Source organism: Urocitellus parryii, chromosome 5, assembly GCF_045843805.1.
Source record: "Urocitellus parryii isolate mUroPar1 chromosome 5, mUroPar1.hap1, whole genome shotgun sequence".
Classification (NCBI taxonomy): domain Eukaryota; kingdom Metazoa; phylum Chordata; class Mammalia; order Rodentia; family Sciuridae; genus Urocitellus; species Urocitellus parryii.
In genome coordinates, this window is record NC_135535.1 from 181,263,877 (window position 1) to 181,285,523 (window position 21,647).

Below are 21,647 nucleotides of genomic sequence, written 5' to 3' on the forward strand. Positions count from 1 at the left end.
ATGTCCCTGAAGGCAGACAAAAGCATCACTGCAGAAAGCCACCCCTAGTTCAGGATGGTGGCCCTCCCTGGTGTCAGAGACTGCTTCCAGGGGGTTGTGAGGCAGAAGCAGTGGGCAATGGGGGTGAAGGCTGGGGTTCATGTCTCCTGGAGTCCCTCCAACACAGCTGGACAGGGGAAAGCCTGGAGTGGGCCTGGGGGTGAACAGGAGCTCAGTGGGGGAGGGGTGCAGGGTCAGGGCCCTCACAGCTCAGCCGTGGACTGGGGGATGCGCTCTGGGATCTTGGAGAGCTTCAAGCTGGAGCACTCCACCACGCTGGCCTCGCAGCGGCACTTGTGGGGACAGGCGACATCACTGCTGCACTCGCTGTTCAGCTGGTAATCCTCCGTGCCTGTGGCGAGAAGGAGAGCTGGGCAGAGGGCAGGCTCCAAGCAGCATGGCCAACCCAGGGCCTTCCAAGTCCCCCATTTGGCCCACTCACAGCCACTGTCCCTCCAGGCTGGCCCCCACTCCTACCTGGAATGAAGTACTGTTCTTTGGCTGGGGAGAGAAGCAGAGAAATGTCATGATGGAGGAGCAGCCAGGCCTGGCCCCATGACCCACCTGGCTGAAGGCACCCCAGGAATGCAGCTGGTGGCTGGTATGGGGGCCTGAGTCCACCTGCCCAGGTCCTGATGCAGAAGCCTTACTCCAGAGCCCTCGTGTTCCTCGCCCAGGTCAGTGCGGAGGAGCACATCCAATGAGACCTCTCACTTGCAATGAACAGTGGGGACTGCGCCGACCTTGCTGTAGCTGCCCCAAAGTTTGAGGAGGCTCTTAGCTCACTGCAAAACCTCTCGGGCCTCCTGACTGTCTTTCAAGGATCGAGTGCAGTGTGCAGAAGAGCTGGCCTGGGAGTAGAGGGACTGGGCCTCCCTCTGGGCCTTCTGCCAGCCCCACTTCTCCTAGGGCTCAGTACAATAAAGAGGGGATGAACCAACATTGAACCTAGGACAGAGGGTGGGGCCTGTGCCCTCTAGCCTGACTCCAAAGTGCCCAAGGACACCCTCTTTGGAGCCACTCAGGAATCATCACGGGGTCCCTGAGCAGTCTGAAGACAGAGCAGCAGGCAGTTACCTGAGCACCGGAACTTCTTGCTCTTGATCTGCCCGATGCGCTTGTTGGCCAGGCGCCGGGGGCTGGCGCAACGGGCTCCGCTCGTCTCGATGGGATTCGTGCGCAGGAAGTCCGCCAGCCACTTGAGGTTACAGTCACAGATGAAGGGGTTCTGGGCCAGATGCCTGTCCAAAGCCGGTCAGATTGGCCATCAGAGACCAGGACTGCAAACCTGGGCCCACCTCTACCTGCATGGGGTCTGGCTGCCTGCTGGGGCCAAGGTGGCTGCTCATGGCCAGAAGACCAGGGCCAGTCCTGGAGTATGTGAGGGTGGGGTGACCCCAGGGTGCACCCTGCCACCCATGGATAAGGCCTCTCAGTGCATCACAGGAAGGAAAGGGTTGCTGAACTTCCTGTGTCCCTCCACGCCTCACTCGGTTCCTCCTCTTCCAGCCCACCCTTCCCTCTCTCTGCCTGAGACACTTCACAAGCATGAGTGAAGGGAGGAGGGACCCAGAATCTGGACAGAACACCCTTGTTCATTCACAGACAAGGCCTGGAAAAGGTGACGGAACTCAGGAACATCGATGCCACCTCGGGCCATGGCCTTCGGACCTCCCCAGCAGCCACGGGCCCTGGCTGTTCCTTCTCCTGCAGACTTGGGCAGCAGCAGTCCGTCTTCCATAGCCATTCTCCAAGAGGGGGCCATGACTGAGATGGCAAGGCTGGGCCTGCCGGAGCCGATGCGCTGCACCCAGAGTCACTATCCCCAACCAGGTCACAGGGTCAAGGCCTCTCCTTGGAAAGCTTACAGGCCATTTCTCCACACAAGGAAAACTCAGAAAACATTACCGAGTAGCTGCTTTCTGGGGGATCTCTGGGGCCACCTTGCCTGGCTGCCTGTGTTAGCAGCAGGTGCAGATGGTGATGTGGGGAACAGCTGACAGATGATGGGCTGTGACCAACGTGGTGTTCCCATTTGTGGGTCCTGATTGCCCCCAGCAGGCTCAGGCCAGCCACATCTGAACCAGTGCAGCAGCAGCTCTGCCCACCTGCATCTGGGCCACCACCACATGGGCACACCCTGCTCATGGCTGTCCCAGTGGAGACAGTGGAGACTGGCTACCTACCCGAGAGGTAATAAGTGACAGGGCAGGGGCCAGCTCTGGGGCGCTCGCCATGCTGTGGCCACTTCTCCTTCATCTCAGAGTACCCTTCAGGTCATCTCACGTGTTGGCCTCAGCCCAGCCCCCGCCAGGTGCTGCAGAACTCTCCAAATTGAGGAGAACTCTGGTCCAGCATCGGTGTCCAGCCCAGCTCAGAAGCTGGCCACTCTCTTGTCTGACCCTCTCCTCCCAGGCTCTGCCTTCTGGCCCCTGCTTTGGAAGTTGGCCTCCCCCAGCCCCGGCTTCTCTCATTTTCCTGTCCAAATCTGGCTCCTCTCAGTTCCACCAGGTGAGCCAGGGCCTTCCCCTCTTTTCTGCATCCAGCTCAACTTTTATTCCTTATTTGAAATTGCCAATTTGCAGAGAAGATGAGTTTGCCAACTTCCGGGGTAGAGTGTGCAGCAAGTAAGCATTTGGGGACAGCTTAGGACCCTCCCCAGCTGCACGACCACATCTGTTTGTGCTTAGCGCTCCAGCCTCTGCTGAACTAACTGCTCCCCTTTGTCACAATAATGGCAGAAAACCAAGTCAATCCCGCTGTTTCCACATACATTCAAATGGCCCAGGGGTGTGGAACAGGACGCATCCTTTTAAGAGCATTTGGGTCAAAAGCAAGCTATAAAACTCACCCCCCCACACACACACACACCCACAGGGACAAGTGGCTGCCATATAAACCTAAGCATTTGATACAAATTAGAAATTTAAATAGCAACCAAGTAGAGAGGGTGGGAAGAGCAAAGGCCCAGGAGGAAGAAGAACAATCTTGGCACAGGATAACCCCAAATCTGCCACCCAGGTGGCCACCACTGTGGGAACATTTCTGACGGTGGAAGGAAGGGAAGAGGTTCTCTGACTTTCTTGGAATAGGCTTCAGGGAGCTACAGCTAGAAATCTTTGGGTGCAAATGCTGTACATCATTAATCATTGAAAAAATGCAAATTAAGAACCACAATGAGATACTACAGATTGGGATGGTTATAATAAAAGAGACTTTTTGTTTTGTTTTGTTTTTTTAAAGGCAAGCAACACAATGCTGGTGAAATCGTGAAGACCCCGGTCCCTTGGGATACACCACTGGTGTTAAATGCTGCAGTCACTGTGGGAACGCCTGAGCTTTCCTTGACACCAGACATAAATTTACCCTGTGAGCCAGCAACTCCCAAAGAAACCAGAACACTTGTCCACCCAGAGATCTGTAAGCAGATATTCACAGTAGCATTATTCATCCTGGCCCCAAAGCCGAAAAGATCCAAGGGTTTATCAGCTGGAGTGGATAAACAAAATGTGGACTATCAGATATAATGGAAAAATTGGGGGCAATTATAAAGGACACAGTAACGAGACACGCTACACACCGGTGAACCTCAGAAACACGACACCAAGGGAAAGAGGCCAGTCACAGACGACGGTGGGTGCATGATTCTTTTTGATGAACCAGACAGAAAGTGCAATCTACAGAGCGGAGCAGAGAAGAGGGGTCTCCTGGGGCCCGGGCTGGAAGTGGGGATCGATTGCAAATGCGTACAAGGGACTGAGGGAGGAGCCGTGGAAATGTTCTAAAATTGGATGGTGGTGATAGTTGAATAACTCTGGGGGTTGACTATAAAGGTCGCTGAACTGTGCATCTAGAATAGGTGGGCTTTCTGTGTGTAAGCTACACATAAATAAGGCTGGGTTGTTTGGTTTTGTCTTGTTTTGAGTTTGAGAAACAGGTCTCACTGCACTGCCCAGGCTGCCCTGGGACTCCTGGGCTCCAGAAACCCATCCGCCTCAGCCTCCCCCGTAGCTGGGACTACAGGTGTGCGCAGGGACTACCTGGCAGATATTTTAAAAAGCTGACAAATCTCTTGGGACAAGTAAAACTGTAGCAAAATTAATATCAGTATCATGACACAAAGTACTTGGTCACAAACCTTGGAGCTTTGGACAAATCTAGCAAGATTTGATGAATTTAAGGGCTCAGGTGTGATAAAACAAGACTCAAGTCAAGGAGTTGGGGGGCAGTCCAGAGTTGAGGAGAATGTCTGGCTGTTCCTTGGATTAGTATTTCTGGTTTCCTTGTTCCAAATTGTACTTTGGTTGATAATTTATAAAAGGGCCTCAGGAGGTTCAGTTTTGCTTCACAGCCTTAAACAAGGAGGTCTGTCCCGTGGAGGAAGGGTGACGGAGGGAGCCAGCTGATTTCTGAGTGATGATGAAGAGGTGCTGGAGACCAAATCTCTGTGAGCTATTCTGGGTCCTTGGTGACTGACATAATCTCTCCCTGCCTCAGTTTTCTTACAAGTGACATCAAGGGCAATAGACCCTACCTCACTAGGGGTATTTTAAGTGTGGAACTAAATAACATATGCAAAGAGCTGTCATTGCCTGTTTGAGTCCCTCCGTCCCATCCCCTGTCTCCGCAGCTTTCCTGTGTGTGGTTCCTGGTCTTTAAATCTCCTCAGCACATTTATCTCAGACGTTCCACCGTCTGCTCAAAACAACCCTCCTTGCTGGTGTCCCCCTGGGACCTTTAATTTCACATACCTGGTGAGGTTTCCCATGAGGACCCAGATTCCTCTCTCTGGCTATAACTGAATTCATTAGCAGGACTCAGGCTACAGGTGCATGTGAGGGCTCTCATGAGTTTGTCCCTGTGGCTGACGTCCCACTGATATCCAGAGTCCCCAGGAAGAGGCTCTGTGCCCTCTACTCAATCAATCTGGAACCTCTCCCGGCGCCCACCTAAGAGGTCCACCACCCAGCAGGGATGACAACAGTGAAGGCCGTGGTGACATGAAGAATCCATGCTCACAAAATGCTCACACAATGTGGCTCAGGGTCAGAACACCCAGCCAGCCAGAGGCTCAGGACCAAAGGGGCAGCAGGAAGGAGAACCCTTAAGTATGGGGTTAACCATGCAGCAGACGAGAAGCTGCCCCATGCAGAAGTATTACAGCTAAAAGTGTAGAGCTCTTTCCTGAAGCCTCACCACACAGCATCACCAAACGGAGAAGGAACGTTAGGATCCAATTACGCCATTCTCAGGGTCCCTGGTGAATTATTGGGCATTGAGATCAATGACTGTTTTTATTACAAAAAGAGGCATGAGGCAAGAACAAAGGAGAGGCAGTCAAAGTCGGGAAGATGGGGGCCAGTTCAAAAGGACTTAGATGGGAGGGGGGGCATGAGAAGAAAGGAAACCTAAAATCTATAAAAAGGGCAGGAGACCCCCACTCCCTCAGGCACCAGCTCTGGATTCCCTCCTTGCTGGAGGAAAATCTCTCTCTCTCTCTCTCTCTCTCTCTCTCTCTCTCTCTCTCTCTCTTCTATCCTTTAAATAAAACTTTTTCGCTTTTGCCTTGGTGTTTCTTGGGTTTTAATCTTCAACACAGGGGGAACAAGGATCTGATCCTAATTTTTAAGACAGGATTCAGCAACAGGCATCTCGTGCCTCCTGATCAGAGTGCACAATCCCGCCTTGGAAATCCTCTTGCCAGAAAACCCATCATTGAATGTCTAAACCTGAACTTGACTAAACATAGGTCTTCCACCTGGCAGGACATAGGCCACTCTGTCTCAGTCCCACAAGGATGTGGTCAGCCAAGTCCAGACTGGGAAACTCGACAGAACCCAGCACACAGTGTCTTCAACAAATAAATTGCAAGGAAAAAAGGAGAATGAGCCCAGCCTGTTGACACACTCCTGTAATCCCAGTGGCTCAGGAGACTGAGGCAGGAGGATGACAAGTTCAAAGCCAGCCTCATCAACTTAGCGAAGCTGTAAGTAATGTAGGGAGACTCTATCTCTAAATAAAACATAAAAAGGGATGGATGTAGCTCAGTAGTTAAACACCCTGAGGTTCAATCCCTAGGAATCCCCCAAAGAGAGAGGGGGGAGGTGAGATATGAGGAGGACACCTATTGACAAAAAAAAATGACCTAAAGCACATGTCCACCAGTAACAGCAGATTGTGTTGCCAGGTCTTATTTAAATCTGGATTCCATTGAACTACTAAAAAGTTGTATAATATAAATGAGACCCAGGAAGTCCAAACACTAATTAGATATTTGATGAAATTAAGAAATTGCTTTTCGGGCTGGGGATGTGGTTCAAGCGGTAGCCCGCTCGCCTGGCATGCGTGCGGCCCGGGTTCGATCCTCAGCACCACATACCAACAAAGATGTTGTGTCCGCCGAGAACTAAAAAATTCTCTCTCTCTCACTCTCTCTTTAAAAAAAAAAAAAAAAAAGCCAGTCTCAGCAATTTAGCGAGGCACTTAGCAACTCAGCAAGACCCTGTCTCTAGTAAAATATTTAAAAAAAAAAAAAAAGAAATTGCTTTTCGATGTGATACTAATATTGGGCTTTTGCTTTGCTTTGTTTTGATTTTGTGTGTGTGATGCTGGGGAGGGAACCAGGGCCTGGTGCATGCAGGGAAGGACTCTGCCACTGAGTGACAGCCCCAGCCCTGGGGACACTTTTGAAGAACCCTCTCTTTCAGTGATAGGGATGAAGTCTGCATAGAGTAACTCTACGTAGGATTTGCTTCAAAATAGTTTGGGTGTCATGGAAGTGGGGAGGCACCGCTAAAACAAGACTGGCCAGGAATTACAGCTGGGTGATGAACACCGAGGGTTCACTCTGGGTTATGGTTTGGATGGGAGGTGTTCCCCGAAAGCTCACGTGAGAGACAATGCAAGAAGGTTCAGAGGAGAAATGATTGGGCTGTGAGGGTCTTAACCCAATCAGTGAATTAGTCCTGGGATAGGGATTAACTGAGTGGCACCTGAGTGGTGGGGTGTGGCTGGAGGAGGTGGGCGTTGGGACATGTCTTTGGGGTCTATGTTTGTATCTGGCTGTGGAGTCTCCCTCTGCTTCCTGGTTGTCCTGTGAGCTGCTTCCCTCGGCCGCTCTCTTCCATCATGATATTCAGAGCCGGCCTTCTATGGACTAAGAGCTCTGAAACCGTGAGCCCTCAAATAAGCTTTTCTTTCTCTACCAATGTGCTGGTAGGATCTTTTAGTCACAGCAGAAGAATAGCCGACTAAAACACTCTGCTACTTTTAATATGCTCGTCATTTTCCACCACGAAGAATCACAACAAGTGGCTCGATTTGTTGCTCTCTAATTTTTAATCCATGATCATCACCGTTTTTACTATCTTTCATCTGGTTTGACGTTTCCGATTGTAAGCTGCACTATTATTCTGTGAACTATCGAAAAAGAACAAAATTCTGCCCATTAAATGCGATGCTATCCACTGTAACAGGCACCCACCTCCAGAGCTGTTAATGTGGAAACGGGTCTTAGAATCCGTGGGCTACATTACTATCCTGATCGTTATTTAACTGAAGCTGGCATTTAGCAAACATTCACCATGAGCTCCCTATAAACATCTTGAATCTCACAGCAACTCTACGAAGTTGATGTCCTCACTTTATGAGGAAATAAAATTGAGGCACAGAGAAGCTAACTCACTTGCCCAGGGCCACACTGAGGAAGAGCTGGGATTAGGACCTGCAGTTGTCTAACCCAGAGCCTGGATCCTTCCTCTGTTGGAGGCCACCCCAGGTGGCCATCTGTACCTGGAAGCTGTAACCCCCACAGGGCCCCCGGCTGGGGCCTTCTTGCTGAGAGGCCTGCAGGGAGGGAGACAAGGAGGAGGGCGGGAGGGTGCTCACAGTGTCTGGATGGCCCGCAGGGAGGTGAAGGTGCCCTTGGCCAGGCTCTGGATCTTGTTGTCGTACAGGGAGAGCAGCGAGAGGTTCTGCAGGTCCTGGAAGGCGTCCGGCCGGATGCAGTTGATCTTGTTGGCGTTCAGGAGCCTGAGGGCAGAGTCAGAGCCTGGGTGAGTGAGAGACCAAGATGGACTCCTCACCCGACCTGGCACCTTCCTTGGCCCTGGGCATGCGTGATCTGGGGGAGCTGCCCCCTGCTGCCCGGGAGCCGGCAAATCTGACTGCATTCTTACACCAGGGACCCTGACATCCTTGGCTCTTCTCCGGTTCCAGGACCTGCTAGAGGTGCCTCGAGAGATTCCAGGAGACCATAGGACAAGGCTCCAACCCGAAGGCATTTGGGGGGACACCTCCTTCATCCCAGAGAACCGCGGGTTCCCCAAGAGCTGGGCAAAGGCATCTGCATTCAGGTCTGCTGATCCTGAGAGAGAATCCTGGTTCTGAATACACATGGCTTCGAGAGGCAGAGCTGGCCTGGGTGTCTCTGCAGGAGACAGCCCTGTCCCCAGCCACTGCGTGCCCCAGGATTGTAGGCCTCTGGCTCTGACGTCCTGTGAGCAGTTCTGACAGGTCTCTAAGTCCCGTCCCTGTCTGGCCTCTGCCGAGCCCTGTGGCCTTTCAGCCCTCATGGGTCACCTGTCAGCCAAGCTCCTGTTTCAAGTGCCCCAAAGAGACTAAAAGGAGCAGTCTGCGGGGCAGGAGCCACGGGGGGGCTCTCCCTGGGCCCCACCCAAGTCCTTACAGGAGCTGTAGGGTGTACAGGCCTCCAAACACGCCGCGGGGCAGGTCTGTGATCTTGTTTCCATAGAGGACCCTGGAGAGAGGCAGCAGAGAGGGAGGGTTAGAGGCAGAGGGCACAGCTCTGCAGCCTCCCAGGGCCCACCATCACCAGGCACAGTGCCCTCGGCAGAGCGTGCACCCTTGCCATGGGAACTTGCCAGCAGATGGCGGTAGAGTGTCTTCCCAAAGCGTCACCCGTTTCCAGTTTGCTCAAAGGTACCCTCTCGGCTGGAGGGGGCTGTGATCCCCAGGGGCAGCCCTGTCCCCCTGCCCCCATATACAGGGCCCCACAGAAGCCTTCAAAAGGGGCCCTTTCGGGGAAACGCGTGGGAAATTAACCTGGTCCAGGATTCAAAAGGAGACTGTCAGACAAGAGGAAGCCCCACAGGCAGGACTAATTAGCATATTTTCAGAGAACTACAGAGAGAAAAAATAGAATGCAGACAGCACCTGCAGTGCGAAACCCAGCTGGTGGGCACCGCAAGTGTGTGTGTGTGTGTGTGTGTGTGTGTGTGTGTGTATGGTTTGGTATTTGCAAAGTTTTCTGAACTGAGCATGAATGAATTCCATGTATAACCGGGGCGGGCAAAAGCAAACGTTAAAAAAAAATGTAGGCAAAGATAGGTTCTGGCAGACAGTGAGAAAGACAAGGGAAAAAACACCAAAGGACTTTGGGGGTGTTTTATTCCCAATGTCCTGGTCACCCCCACAATCCACCCTGTTTTTACGCATTCAGAGTAAAAACTATTTGCTATCTCTTTGAATGTGGCTTCAAGACTCTTCCTGGGGGAGGGCACAGCAGGAGCAGAGGCCCTGTGGTGGGATCCAGGGTGGATCACATAGAGCTGAAAAGGCTGGTATGGCTTGAGTGGGGGGAACAAATGAGCAGCAGCATGGACTTCACCCAGCCAGCACCAGGAAAATCTCTGAGACATGATCAGATTCTCATTTCAGACACATCCCTCGAGCTGCTGCGTGGAGAGTGGAGTGGAGGGAAAGCAGGTGACAAGGTCAGGCCTGGCCAAGGTGGGCACAGATGAGTACAGGATCTGTCTGCGTGATCTCAGCACGCAAGCTCCCATATGGCAGGGAAGCAGCTGTGGCCAGGTACCCATGAGCAACCAAGACCCACTGAAGTGGGTTACTGTCACCTTTTATCCTTTCAGACTGTATGATCTGATGTAAGAGAATTGTATTCATTTCTCAGAGGAAAAACTCCGCATGGTGGCAGGCCACCTCCAGGATCTAATCTTCGTGACAGTGATCTATCATCAGGTTGTCATGCCCAGCTGTGTAGGTTACACACTGCACAACCTCAGAGGCATCATTCACAATTGGCCTCTCTACACCCTGGACTCTGCTCCAAGGGAAGAGAGCGGCATGCACAACAGACCAAGAGCTGGCAGCCTCTTTGTACTCTCCAAGGGGCAGGGGGCCTCCACTCTGCTGTACCCACCAGACCTCAATACCACCATGTGTCCAGTGCTATCAGAGGGCAGGTGGAAACACCCAGTCCTAAGAGTAACAAAGGGCTCCTCCCCATGGGGAGCTCCCCTGGCTGTAGTGTGATCTCCCTATGGACAAAGTGCCCTGGACCTCAGAGAGTCAGGGACTTGGTGACCCTGGGGATGGGAACAAGCCTCCCTGGGAAGCCAGTGATGGAGGACGTTTGTAGATTGACATGTCCTAGAGGAGGGGAAACACCGCCTGCATCACCCACATCTCGGGGTCAAGGGCCTTTGGGATGAAAGACGGCCAGGTGTGGCAGGTGTCCCCACTGGACCTGGTGGCCACTGTTCCTGTGAGGGACACGGGAAGGCTCAGCAGCCTTCTAAGGGGAGGAGGGACCAAGTTCACTGCCACAAAGAGATCTGGGGAGATCTCCACCCCGACGGGCAGAGCATCCCGGTGTTCAGGGGCAACGGCCTCCCTGGCTTTCCACGCCCTCGGCTCTGGGTGGCCTCTTCCTCCTGCGCAGCCGAGGAGGGTCCTCCTGCTCTGCAAACCGGGACTTTGCAGCCAGAGGGAGCCCCGCTGGGGCCAGGGTGGGCGGGGCTGTGCGGAGGGACACGTGGCCCTGCTCCTCCCACGCTGCTCCTCACACGCTGGACCACCCAGGGCGCCTCTGGGGCTACTCACAGCGAGTTCAAGGAGCGGAGGCCCTGGAAGGCGTCGGGCGCGATCTCTGCGATCTGGTTGTTGCTCAGGTCTCTGCAAAGGCGAGAGGGCAGCTGACCCCTGCGCGCCACCCCGGGAGGGCAGTTCCCCCACCCCGTCGAACACCCCGAACACCCCGGGACACTCTTGTTTTGTGCAGTCTGAGTGTTGCCCCCGAGGGGGGCACTGCCGCCCAGGAAGCCATCGACGCCATCGACGTCCCAGCCAGGTCTCATCCCTGACTGCTCCTGTCGGTGCCCGCGCTGAAACGGGGGCCGACCCCACTCAGGCCTCAGACAACCTGCCAGGCAGCAGGGCCACGCCATCTCCGTGTCTGGGACCACAGACTCGTGCCCTGCCCTGGAGGGGGGACTCACATCCTGCGCAGCTTTCTGTAGGGAGAGAAGGCTCCCGGGGGGATGGACTTGATGCCATTGAGCTCCAGACGGCTGCAGAGAACACAGAGCACAGGGAAGGTGAGGTCCAGGTCGCCGGGCCCCAGCTGCCATCTGTGGGCTCACCCAGCCACACCAGCCTCGGCCTCAGCCCCCTGCACCCTTCCGTGTCCATCTCCCCAGGCTTCCCTGGCAGAAAGGGGCTCACAGTGATGCTGATACTAAACCCATTCTGGCAGACCGGCCAGCGATGCTGGACAGATGGACCACGGAGGGACACCCCTCCCCAACCCTCTGGAGGTCCCCAGCCTTGGGCAGAGAGCTCAGTCCTGCGGAGGCACACTGTGTCTCCCCATCTGCCACTCCAGCGCCTCAGGGCGAGCCCTGGGCTGGCACCTGCTCGTGTCCCTTACTCACATCTCCGTCATGGTCTCCGGCAGGTTGGCGGGGATGGCCGTGAGGCCTTTGCCACGACAGTCCACAATGCCATTGCTGCAGGCGCACATGGCGGGGCAGGAGCCGGAGGAGAGGGTGCAGGAGGGCACGCGCCCCGCCTCCCCCTGGCCTGCAGAAACAGGGGGCTGTGACCTCAGGTGGCCTGCATCATCGTCCCCTCCCCAGGCCCAGACCAGCGGGTAGGATAGGGGTGTGCAGTGGCAGTTTCTGTGGATGAGGATGGACCAGGAGAGGTTGCCAAGGGCACAGGAGGTCAGAGATTCCCAACTTGGATGTGACTCTGGGCGCTGGTCAACCAGCAGGTACCGGTCAGATGTTTGCTGAATTCAATCAAAATGAGCTGCACCAGAGTGTGACTTGTCCCCTGGGAGATCTGAGCGCAGACAGCTGAAGCTTCAGTTTCTAATCTGTGTCACTTAACACCTCTGAGTTCCCACAGCCCGCACAGGAGCGGGACAACCATGTGCACCAAGTATTCAGGCTGCACTGTGTGCTACAGTGAGTGCGGCCACACAGCCTTCCTGCACAGCCCTGCTCGGCCCTGCGAGGAGCATGTTGTTGCCATTGTACAGGTGAGGAAACCGAGTCCCCTCAGCATTCATCAACTGGTTGACATTTACTCAACTGAATTAATAGCGAAGCCAGGACCAAGCCCAGTGTCTGATGTAAAGAGGTCACACTTTAAAAAAGTGCAGTCATTAGAAACATAAAGTGCACCACCTTCAGCGTGCACCTGGTAGAACTTCCGCCTAGACATGGAACATGTCCATCGTCCAGGAGGGTCCCTCCTGCCCTTTCCCCATGGCAACTCCTATTCTGATGCCTGTCACCACAGGTTTGTTCTGCTTGTCTGAATTTCACATCCATGAAATCATACTGTGGATTCTCTTTTGTGTGTGGCTTTTTCACCCAACATAGAATCTTTGAGATTTAATGTTGTTGAGTATCAATAATTCTTTTTTGTTGCTGAGTAGTACTCCATTATAAGGGCATATCATAATTAGTGAACCCACTACCTTCTGGAGGCTAAGCCAGGCGGTGTCCTGTTGGTGGAAATTTGCATTGTCTCCAGCTTTGGGCTATTGCAAAAATAAGCTGTCATGAATGTTCTCTGGTGTTTTGTGCAGAACAAGTGCACACCCCTGGCAGTGGAGTGGCAGGGCCGTGGGGTAGACACGTGTGGAACTTTTGCAGATTCTGCTGCACAGTTCTGCCAGGTGGGTGAGCAATTTACACTCCTGCCAACCTTCTAGCACCTCATACTTTTCCTGGCTAACTCACAGGGTGGGCACAGGACCAAATGAGACAAGGCTATAAGGAGCCAGGGCAAATTATGACAGTATCCTCCTCAGGAATGTGGCTGCCAGGGTGCACGGATTCCAGGGGAGGAAACATGTCCAAAGAAATGCAGAAGCCAAGGTGTTCCAACGCAGAGAGAGGCTGCATTCCAAGATAAAGCTGCCCACGTTATCTTGACCCAGTCGCCAAAAGTACGGCAGCTGCTCAGAGGTGCGTCTCCGGCCTGGCTCCTCTCGCACAGCACACCCCTGTGTGCACACTCACAAGCACACACCACTCTCCCACACTCCCACCCACACTCTCCTGTGCATACACCCTCCCTTTTACACGCACTCTCTCCCTTGCACACGCACACTCACACTCACGGCAGTGTTACAGTCTGGTCCTAGGTGACTACAGTGCTCAGAGGAGGTGACAGCCACACCGAAGACTCACGCTGAGGCCCCCCAAGCCCAGCAGATGCTGTCCCTCAGCGCTCGAGCAGCGGGCAGGCCCAGAGCCCCCAGGTGTGGGAGAAACGGGCAGCCTCACATCCCCTCCCTCCACTCCTGACCATTCCCTGACCAAGCACAGGCCCAGTGTGAGGACAGGGGCAGAAACGCGTCACCCTGTTTGTTCCACGAGCTCACGGAGTTTGCCATCTATCTGGGGACCTCATCCGGGGTCCGAGAAGGCTCCCCAGGCTCTGTGGGGGAGGAGGGGCTGCAGGCCACAGGAGGGAAGGGTGCAGCCGACAGGGGACAAGCTGAGAAGGCAGGGGTGGGAGGCTCCGGCAGCAGGGAGAGGTGGAAGCAGGGCTGGGGGCAGTGAGTGGGGGCCTGAGGCCAGGGAGGGGGGGCTGACCCCGGGCTGAGGGCAGCTCTGGAGGGGCTCTTCTGGGCCTTCTGCAGCATGGAGACCAAGTGGCCAGGGAGGGGGGGCAAGAGGAAGAGGAGGGGCACAGGCCTGGCACCAGGGCTCAGGGCGAATTTTAAGACCTGCCAGGGGAGCAGGGGGAGGTGGGGGAGGAGGGGGGAGGGGCAGGGGAGGGGGTGAGGGACAGGAGGGGATGACGTGCAGCAAGTGGACTCAGGAAGTAAGGGTTGGGACAGAGGAGGAGTGAGGGGAGGAGGAAGGCGGGGAAGGAAGCAAGACAAGAGAGATGACAGGAGGGAAGAGACGGGGCCCAGGGGACACGTGGTCCCGAGGGTGATGGGTGGAGGACGGGAGGAGACCGGCAGGCAGTGTCAACGCACGGTCACAGGTGGTCACAGGAGAAAATGGCAGTGGGTGGGAGGAAGCAGCCTCAGGGACAAGCAGTGGTGACTGAGGCCCGAAGGCAGTGGTGGCCGGGTGCTAAGAAATGGGAGGGAACTGAGGCGGTGGCAGGAGGAGGCAGTGGGTGGGGCAGGAGGTGACGGGCAGCGGAGGGCCTGGGCAGGGCCTGCACCCACCTGAGCAGCTGAACTCACTCTTCTGGACCTCGGCCACGTTGAGGCCACGCAGGCTGGCGGGGCCCGAGCACTGGGTGAAGAGCCCGATGGTCGGCCGCTGCCTCAGCCACTGTGAGAGCCAGGCCAGGTGGCAGTCACAGAACAGGTGGTTGGAGTGCAGGCGGCTGCAGGAGGACAGGGTGGCTCACAACCTCCAACGCCACGGAACAGTGGGAACTCCGAGCCCAGGCAGGAGGCTAAGCCTGCTGGAGGCTGAGCCCTGCTGGAGGCTGGTCCCTGCTGGAGGCTGGGCCCTGCTGGAGGCTGGGCCCTGCTGCTCAGTCTCCACCCTCTGGCAGCTCAGCTCCAGCCTGTAGCTCACCCACAGCCACAGGAAGTCCAGGGTGGCTCCCCGCGCCTTCCCTCCAACCGCTCTCGACACATCTGAAGCTGGAGTGTGCCCAGCGAACCTGATTCACGTCCCTGAGCTCACACGGATCCGCCTCCCAGTCACCCACTCATTTTCCAACACAGAACGAGTCACTGACTTTCCGGAAAACTCAACTGTAAAAGACGCTGGGAGCCTGCAACTTCAGAGCCCCTCCTGCTGAGACCCCCGTGAGCAGCTCCTGGGCTGGCCCCGGTGCAGAGAACAGCCCGCCCGCTGCGGCTACCCTGGCCTCCTCCCCACAGCCTGCCCTGCACGTCGGCCCACCCGGGGACCCTGCCCACCCTGCTGCCCCCGGCTCACTCACAAGGTCCGCAGCTTGGGCATGTGATTGAAGCTGGACACGGGAATGGTGGTGATGTTGTTGTTGTTCAGGGTCCTAAAGGGACAAACCAGAGTCACTCAGCATCTGCCCATTACCTGGGGCAGGGCCTTTCTGCTAATGAATGGGAGGCTCTCAGGCCAGGTCCCATGGTCCACCTTCAGGGAGGACCAGCACTGGGCTGGCCAGAGGGTTATACCAAAGAGCACAAGGCATGGACCCTCCAGGGGGACCCCCTGAGCTGGGACAGTGACTGGGGGACGCACCATGCAGTCCAGCTCTGGGAGGACAGGGAGTCAGATGGGGGGGTCTGGAAGTCATGTGTCGCAGACGGGGTTGGTTGGAAGCAAGGGCCAGGTTGAGGCCCAGAGGGAAAAGGGGCAGGCATTCGAGGTCCCTGGCGGACACTCCAGAGACCGCGGTTACAGGCCTTTCCCCCAGGGGCCGTGTCCTCCCACCCTGGGGCTGGGGAGTTCCAGAAGAGAGGGTCTCTGCCTCCTGCACCCCCGGCCCCACACCCAGGTGTACTTACAGCACCTCCAGCCCCCGCAGGGCCCGGAAGGCCCCTTCCTCGATGCAGCTGATGTGGTTCTTGTCCAGCTGTCTGTGAAGCAAAGGAGGGTTGTGGGGGGGCACACGGCCTAGAACAGGGGTGTCCCAACCTTGTGACCCAGCACTCCAAGAGGCAGGACCCCCACATTTGACAGACACATCAATCCAAATTGTAAACATTAATGAAAGCTGAATTTCTTTTTATTTTCACTTAGGACAACAGATATAAAATATATAAAATATATAAAAGTTATATCCCTCTCCTCAACCTTGCAGTCCTTCCTCGAATTTTGGAAACCACTTAGAGGGTGCTGACAGCTGAAAAATGAGAGAGAGAGTAACACAGAAGCAGGGGCAGCCAGAGCTGGCAGCAGATTTCCACGGGAGCCAAGGACACTGAGTAGCGGTGGCTACCTGGGGAGCTGCTTTCAGAGCAGTCCTTTGAGCCCCGCGGGAATGAGTGCAGCGGTCGATTATTAATGTCTGCCACAGGCAGGGGAGGGGTGCTTGTGCCAAGCACTTGCCACCCTGCCTTATCAGACCTTGGGGAGGAGGTTAGCCTGGACCAGAATAATTTGAATAATAAGCCTGCAATTCCAGCTGGAGGCTGAGGCAGGAGGATGACGAGTTCCAGGCTAGGCTGGATCCTTAGTGAGACCCTCAGTGACTTAGCAAGACCCTGTCTCAAAATAAAAAATAAAAAGGGCCGGGGATGTGGCTCAGTGGTAGAGACCCCTGAGGTCCTCCTCCAGCACTGCAAAAATACTAAAGAGCATGATAAACAGTTACGTTGAATAGCACTTGACCAAGTGTATGCATCTCTGCATCTCATCTAAATCTCAGAACAAGCCTGTGAGTCAGGCTTATTATCCCCATTTATTTCCAGAACAATGTACAGAGGCTCATGCAGTTAACAGGACTGCAGTAAACGCCCTGTGACTGGAGATTCCAACCCAGTTCTCCCAGGATGAGGAGGACACCGGAGGCCCAGACCAAGAACATGGCCTGGTAACCCAGTGTTCGTGACTCTGCAACACTCAACGTCCCCCTCTGTACGAGCTCTTGGCTGTCACAGAGAATCACACCCGAGGGAGGGACAGGTGCTCCAAACCCAGACTGTTCTAGAAGACCACGCTGGCACCAGCCGTCTCGAGCCCAGGTTGGCTCCTCCATGCCCTGGACCCCAGGGCCCAGGGCAACACCACGGGACACTGCCGGGGATGGGGTGGCCCCAGCCCCCGCGCCCTTCCCCCTTGTGGTCTGTACTCACAGATTCTTGAGGTCTGTGGCTCCGCGGAAAGCCTTCCTGGGGATGGCCTGGAGGGCGTTCTCGCTCAGGTCCCTGGGGACGAAGCAAGGCGGGAAAAACCCTGGTCAGGAAGAGAGTCTCCTAGAACATCGCCGTGAGCCAGGGAGGCCGGGGGGCCAGACACCCGGCTGGGACGGGGCCTGGCACACAGTGGCCACTCAGCAAGGACTTTTTGAATGGATGATGGAGCCAGAGAGAGGCACCCTGTCCTGAAGGGAGCTCTGTCCCCAGCCACCTCCCCTCTCTGGGCAGAGGGAGGAGCCCGGGGCAGCTGTGACCGGCCCCATCAGACCCCGAGGTCAGCTCGGCCCCCACGCGTGGTCCAGAACAAACACAACTGCCATTCCCATTTTATAAAGGAGGAGAGGGATGCTCAGAGAAGTTAAGCAGTTTTTTCAAGGCAACCCAGCTGGCAGGCGGTGGTCCCAGCATTTGAACTCAGGCATTCAGGCCCCAGAGCTTGGCTTGCACAGCTGCTCTGGGAGCGGGGACGATGGTCCCACCCATTTGGCAGAGGAGGGAACTGAGCTCCAGGACAATCAGTAAACTGCCCAAGGTTGGCCACTGCCCCAGACACACCGTCCTGGTCCCTAAGGTTGAGAAGAGGCTGGCGTCCTGATGTGGGACCCAATGCTGGTCATTCTGCACATCTAACCCCCTTCTCTTGGGCCAGGGTCCCTGGGCTTTGACCAGTCCTTCTTTCTGGTCACTGAAGGTGAGAACACCCCTCCAGCCCCCACCCCAGAAGCTGCCCCCTGAGCTATGGGACCTCCCAGGCCGGGTTCTCCTGCTGAGCACCCAGCAGCACCCTGGGGTCCTGAGGCAGCAGGACAGACCTCCGGCTGGCCCTCCTGCTGCCTGCCTAGGAATCTGCAAGCCGCTGTGCCCCTGCCGAAGCCCCAGCTTCCCTATGTACAAGTGACAGCCACCGGACCTCACACGGTGGTGATAGCACCATCACCTGTCCCTCCCTCCCTCAGTTGCCCGGCCATCTCCTCCCCAGAGCTGAGCTTTCAGAAAATGGCCTGGCCACGGGAGATCTTGCCACCATCGGCACCCGGGTCCTGTCCCCTCTCTCCTTGCAGACATGTCTCTCTCCCCCAAACTGTGCCACCACCTCTGGACAGTCTCGCTGCCCCGAGCCGAGCCTGTGTGGCCCTTCAGCAGCAGCCGCCGCCTCCCAGCCTGTCTCCCCGGGACCGTCTCCACCGTCCTGTCCTTCTCCTGACACCACAGCCCACACCTGGTGCTCTGTCCTGGCCCTCTGCACTCGTCTTGGGTCCCCTGTGCCATCTGTCAAGGAGACGATCTCCGAACTCCACGGAGCTGGGCGGCCTCCAGGGCAGGCGAATTCTCAGGAATCCACCAGGCTCTCTGTCCCCGCCTGTGCCTTCTGGTCACTGATTCCTCCCTTTCTTAGAAAGAGTGCCCTGGCCCTCCCAGCCCTTCTGCTGGTCGGCACAGGTGGCTCTCAGTTCTCGGCCCGTGACCTGTTCTTTCCATCTTCTTCCTAAGACGCTGGCCCGGGCCCAGTGACATGGCAGGTAAATTGCTAGATTTGGAGCACCTTTGCAGGCCACAGAGGTGCCAAAGACACTGCCTGCCTGCGGGGTGGGTGTCTCGGGGCCGCGAGAGTTCCTCCGTTCCTGGGGTCCGAGGCAGACGCGGGACAGACCCACCCTGGCACGGTGCCCACCTATGGCACCAGTGACAGTGCTGGGCCTGCAGGCGCAGAGGTATCCTGGGCCCTGAGCCCTCACACCCAGGAGAGGGTCTGTACCTTCACCAGGCAAATGTGTATCCAGAGCTAGTGACCTCTGGGGACACCCCTGAAACCTGCTTTCCTGGAGGCTTCCCGGCTGCTTGCAACACTCTCTGGAAGAGCAGTTTTCCCAGAGATTGAGAGCCAGTGGCTCCACTGAGGGAGAGCAGGTGGTCTCTGAAGCAGGTCCTGGAAAGTCGAAGTTTGCCAGACAGAGGTTGGAAACGAGGGAACAGCACCCAAAGCAGTGGGAACAGCATGTGCAAAGCCGGGAGGCAGGAAGGAGTGGGCAGGTGGGGGCCCTCGCGCAGTGTGGTGTGGCTGACGTGTGCATATTGGAGGCTGTGGTGGTTTTCAAACACGTCACAGTTCTTTGACATTCTTGCCTCCAAAAGATGGAGCTTAATTCCTCTCCTCTTGAGTGAGGGAAGGGGTTGGTAACCCATTGCTGAAGAATCAAATGGGGTGGAAAACGCCAAGACCAGGTCACAGCAGCCAGAGCCGCTCCTCTCTCTCTCTCGGGCCACCCTTCCTGGGAGAGGCCAGCTTCCAGGACACTTTAAGGGCACTCTGGCCACTCTGTGCAGAGGCCACATGGACAAGAGTCAAGGCCTCTTCACTGGAGCGGACACCAGCTCGGCAGTCGCATGAGTGACCCTGGGAGCACACCCCCTGCCTCACTCGGGGGCCCAGACGGTCACCCCCTTGGCCCCCTGCCTGGAAGTCCATGAAAACCCCGAGCCAGCACCCCAGCCACCAACAGAGGAGACAATGACCGTCCTTGTAAGCCATTGCATTTTGAGGTGACTGATATCTAGCAATCGATGACCAGTCAGGGGTCCCCAGGGGATGACCGTGGGCAGTGACATCAAGAGCCTGGAGGAGGTAGGGGCGTGCGGAGACAGGGTGTCCGTGGGCTGAAGCAGCACGGGGTCTGCTGTGTCCCTCCTTCTTTGGGGTCTCAGTCTCTACCTTGGTCCAATGCACAGGCCGGACCACACACCCTCTGAGCCTGCCCCGCCCCGCAGGCCCTTCCATGCCAACTCCCCAGCAAGACATGCTGCTGGGGCCCCATGTTGTGTCCTCCCCAGGTTCCAGGTTGGAGCCGGGGCCTGCTGCGCTGGAGTCAGGAGGCGGGGCTTTGGGGAGGGGTTGAGGCCGGGACAGCAGAGCCTCCGCCCTGGGATCAGTGTCCTTCTAAAAAGAAGCCTGAGTGCTGCCCTGCCCCGTCACTCTGGGGGGCCACAGTGGGCAGACGGCATCTGAGAATCACACAGCAGGCCCCCAGCACACCCGGAACCTTCCTGCACTTTGACGATGGACTTCCACACCCACCACTGTCAGAAATAAATCTCTGATGTTTCTAAGCCGCACTGTCTGTGGCATTTTGTGACAGTCTTGAACAGACTGAAACACACATCCAGTGAGGGGCCGGAAATCCAGGGAGGGGGTGGGGGAGGAAGGAGAGGACAGAGCCGCCACCACCTTCTACCCACCAGGTGGCAGAGACAGGGGAGGGCCTGGTAAGGGCCAGGGAGGACAGTGCCCAGGAGGCCTCTCCAGTGTCAGGAGGGTGGGGTACACGGAGAGGCAGGGCCTCCAGCAGGACCCTCGTCTCAGCCCCCTTGGGCCAAGCCAGGCCGGCACTCGGGTCCATTATTCCATTTAATCCACCCCACAACTCCACGAGGAAGGGTTTTTATTCTGTATTGATTGGTTTATAGATCGAGACCAAACCTGGTTCCAGAAGGGCTCTGCGGACGGCTGGTAGGGATTTACAGAACAGCGAGAGTGGGAGTGAAAAACGGGGGAGAGGAGAAAAATCAATGGCGGGCACTCAGAGCCCAGGTGCCACGTGACCACACGCCTGCCAGCTGGGGCAGAGCAGGAGCTGAACTTTCTGAGAGCCAATGGGAAAGGGGAACCGGTCCGTCAAGTGTCCCCAACGCATGTACAGCGAAGAGGATCGGCTTCTCCAGGGTACAGCTGCTGAGCACTCCCATGAGACAAGAATTTTCCCAGAGGTCTCTGTGAAAAATGAGTGTGTCCTGATCGATAACACGAGATCCTTATAATAAATGGGCTTCCAATGTCTGTTCCTTATAATAGCACTGCATCAGAGTACAGTCCAGGGGAGCCATTCTGCAAGGACACACCAGGAGCCAGGTGGGGAAGGAAGGCAGGGGCAGGCGGAGGCTCAGGATATCTGTGCAGGTCACGCAGGCCTGACAGAGCCCAGGGTGTCCAGGGAATGTGGACCATGAAGGGCTAGACCAGAGAGGGACGTAGCCTGGTGACCTTGGGGACTTGCTCTGGGGCCCAGAAGCTCACAGAGGAAAGATGCAATCCACAGGCAGCAGGCAGGATGGGACACCCAGAGCCATTCTGTGAGTAGAGGTCCTGGCTGAAGCCACCCAGGAGTGCAGGCCAGCCCTGCCAGCCCAGACCAGCTGGCAGCTCTCGTTGTGTGACTCCAGGCACGACCCCAGGAGAGCCAGCCACCCCAGACCAGAGGACAATAGCCAAGTCTTGCAAGACACAGGAATAGGTGGAACGCTGGTAGTAAAGAAGGCGGTGGAAAGAGCCTGAGGTTGCAGCCAGAAACATGCGGAAACTCCTGCCATCCACCAGCCAAGGGTGCAGGGAAACTTGAGACCTCCGGGTGCTCTATACATAAAGTGGGCACAGAAATTCCGATCACACCGAGACAAGTTTTTGGAAGAGGATGTGCATTCATGTGTTTAACCTATCCTAGCACCTTTCTTTAGCAAG

The 21,647-nt window shown here is 56.1% G+C and overlaps 1 protein-coding gene across 1 annotated transcript in view; it reads right to left on the bottom strand.

The window, feature by feature from the left end:
* Window positions 1-21,647, bottom strand: part of Slit1 (slit guidance ligand 1) — a 152,446-nt gene that overhangs the window by 37,113 nt on the left and 93,686 nt on the right. Inside the window, exons 5-16 of the mRNA XM_026394745.2 lie at window positions 17,075-17,146; window positions 15,785-15,856; window positions 15,238-15,309; window positions 14,504-14,667; window positions 11,733-11,880; window positions 11,298-11,369; window positions 10,903-10,974; window positions 8,726-8,797; window positions 7,927-8,070; window positions 1,117-1,280; window positions 517-540; window positions 247-391 (exon numbers count right to left, since the gene is read on the bottom strand). Of these exons, the coding sequence (XP_026250530.2) occupies window positions 247-391; window positions 517-540; window positions 1,117-1,280; window positions 7,927-8,070; window positions 8,726-8,797; window positions 10,903-10,974; window positions 11,298-11,369; window positions 11,733-11,880; window positions 14,504-14,667; window positions 15,238-15,309; window positions 15,785-15,856; window positions 17,075-17,146 (1,221 nt within the window). The remainder of the gene's footprint in view (window positions 1-246; window positions 392-516; window positions 541-1,116; window positions 1,281-7,926; window positions 8,071-8,725; window positions 8,798-10,902; window positions 10,975-11,297; window positions 11,370-11,732; window positions 11,881-14,503; window positions 14,668-15,237; window positions 15,310-15,784; window positions 15,857-17,074; window positions 17,147-21,647) is intronic.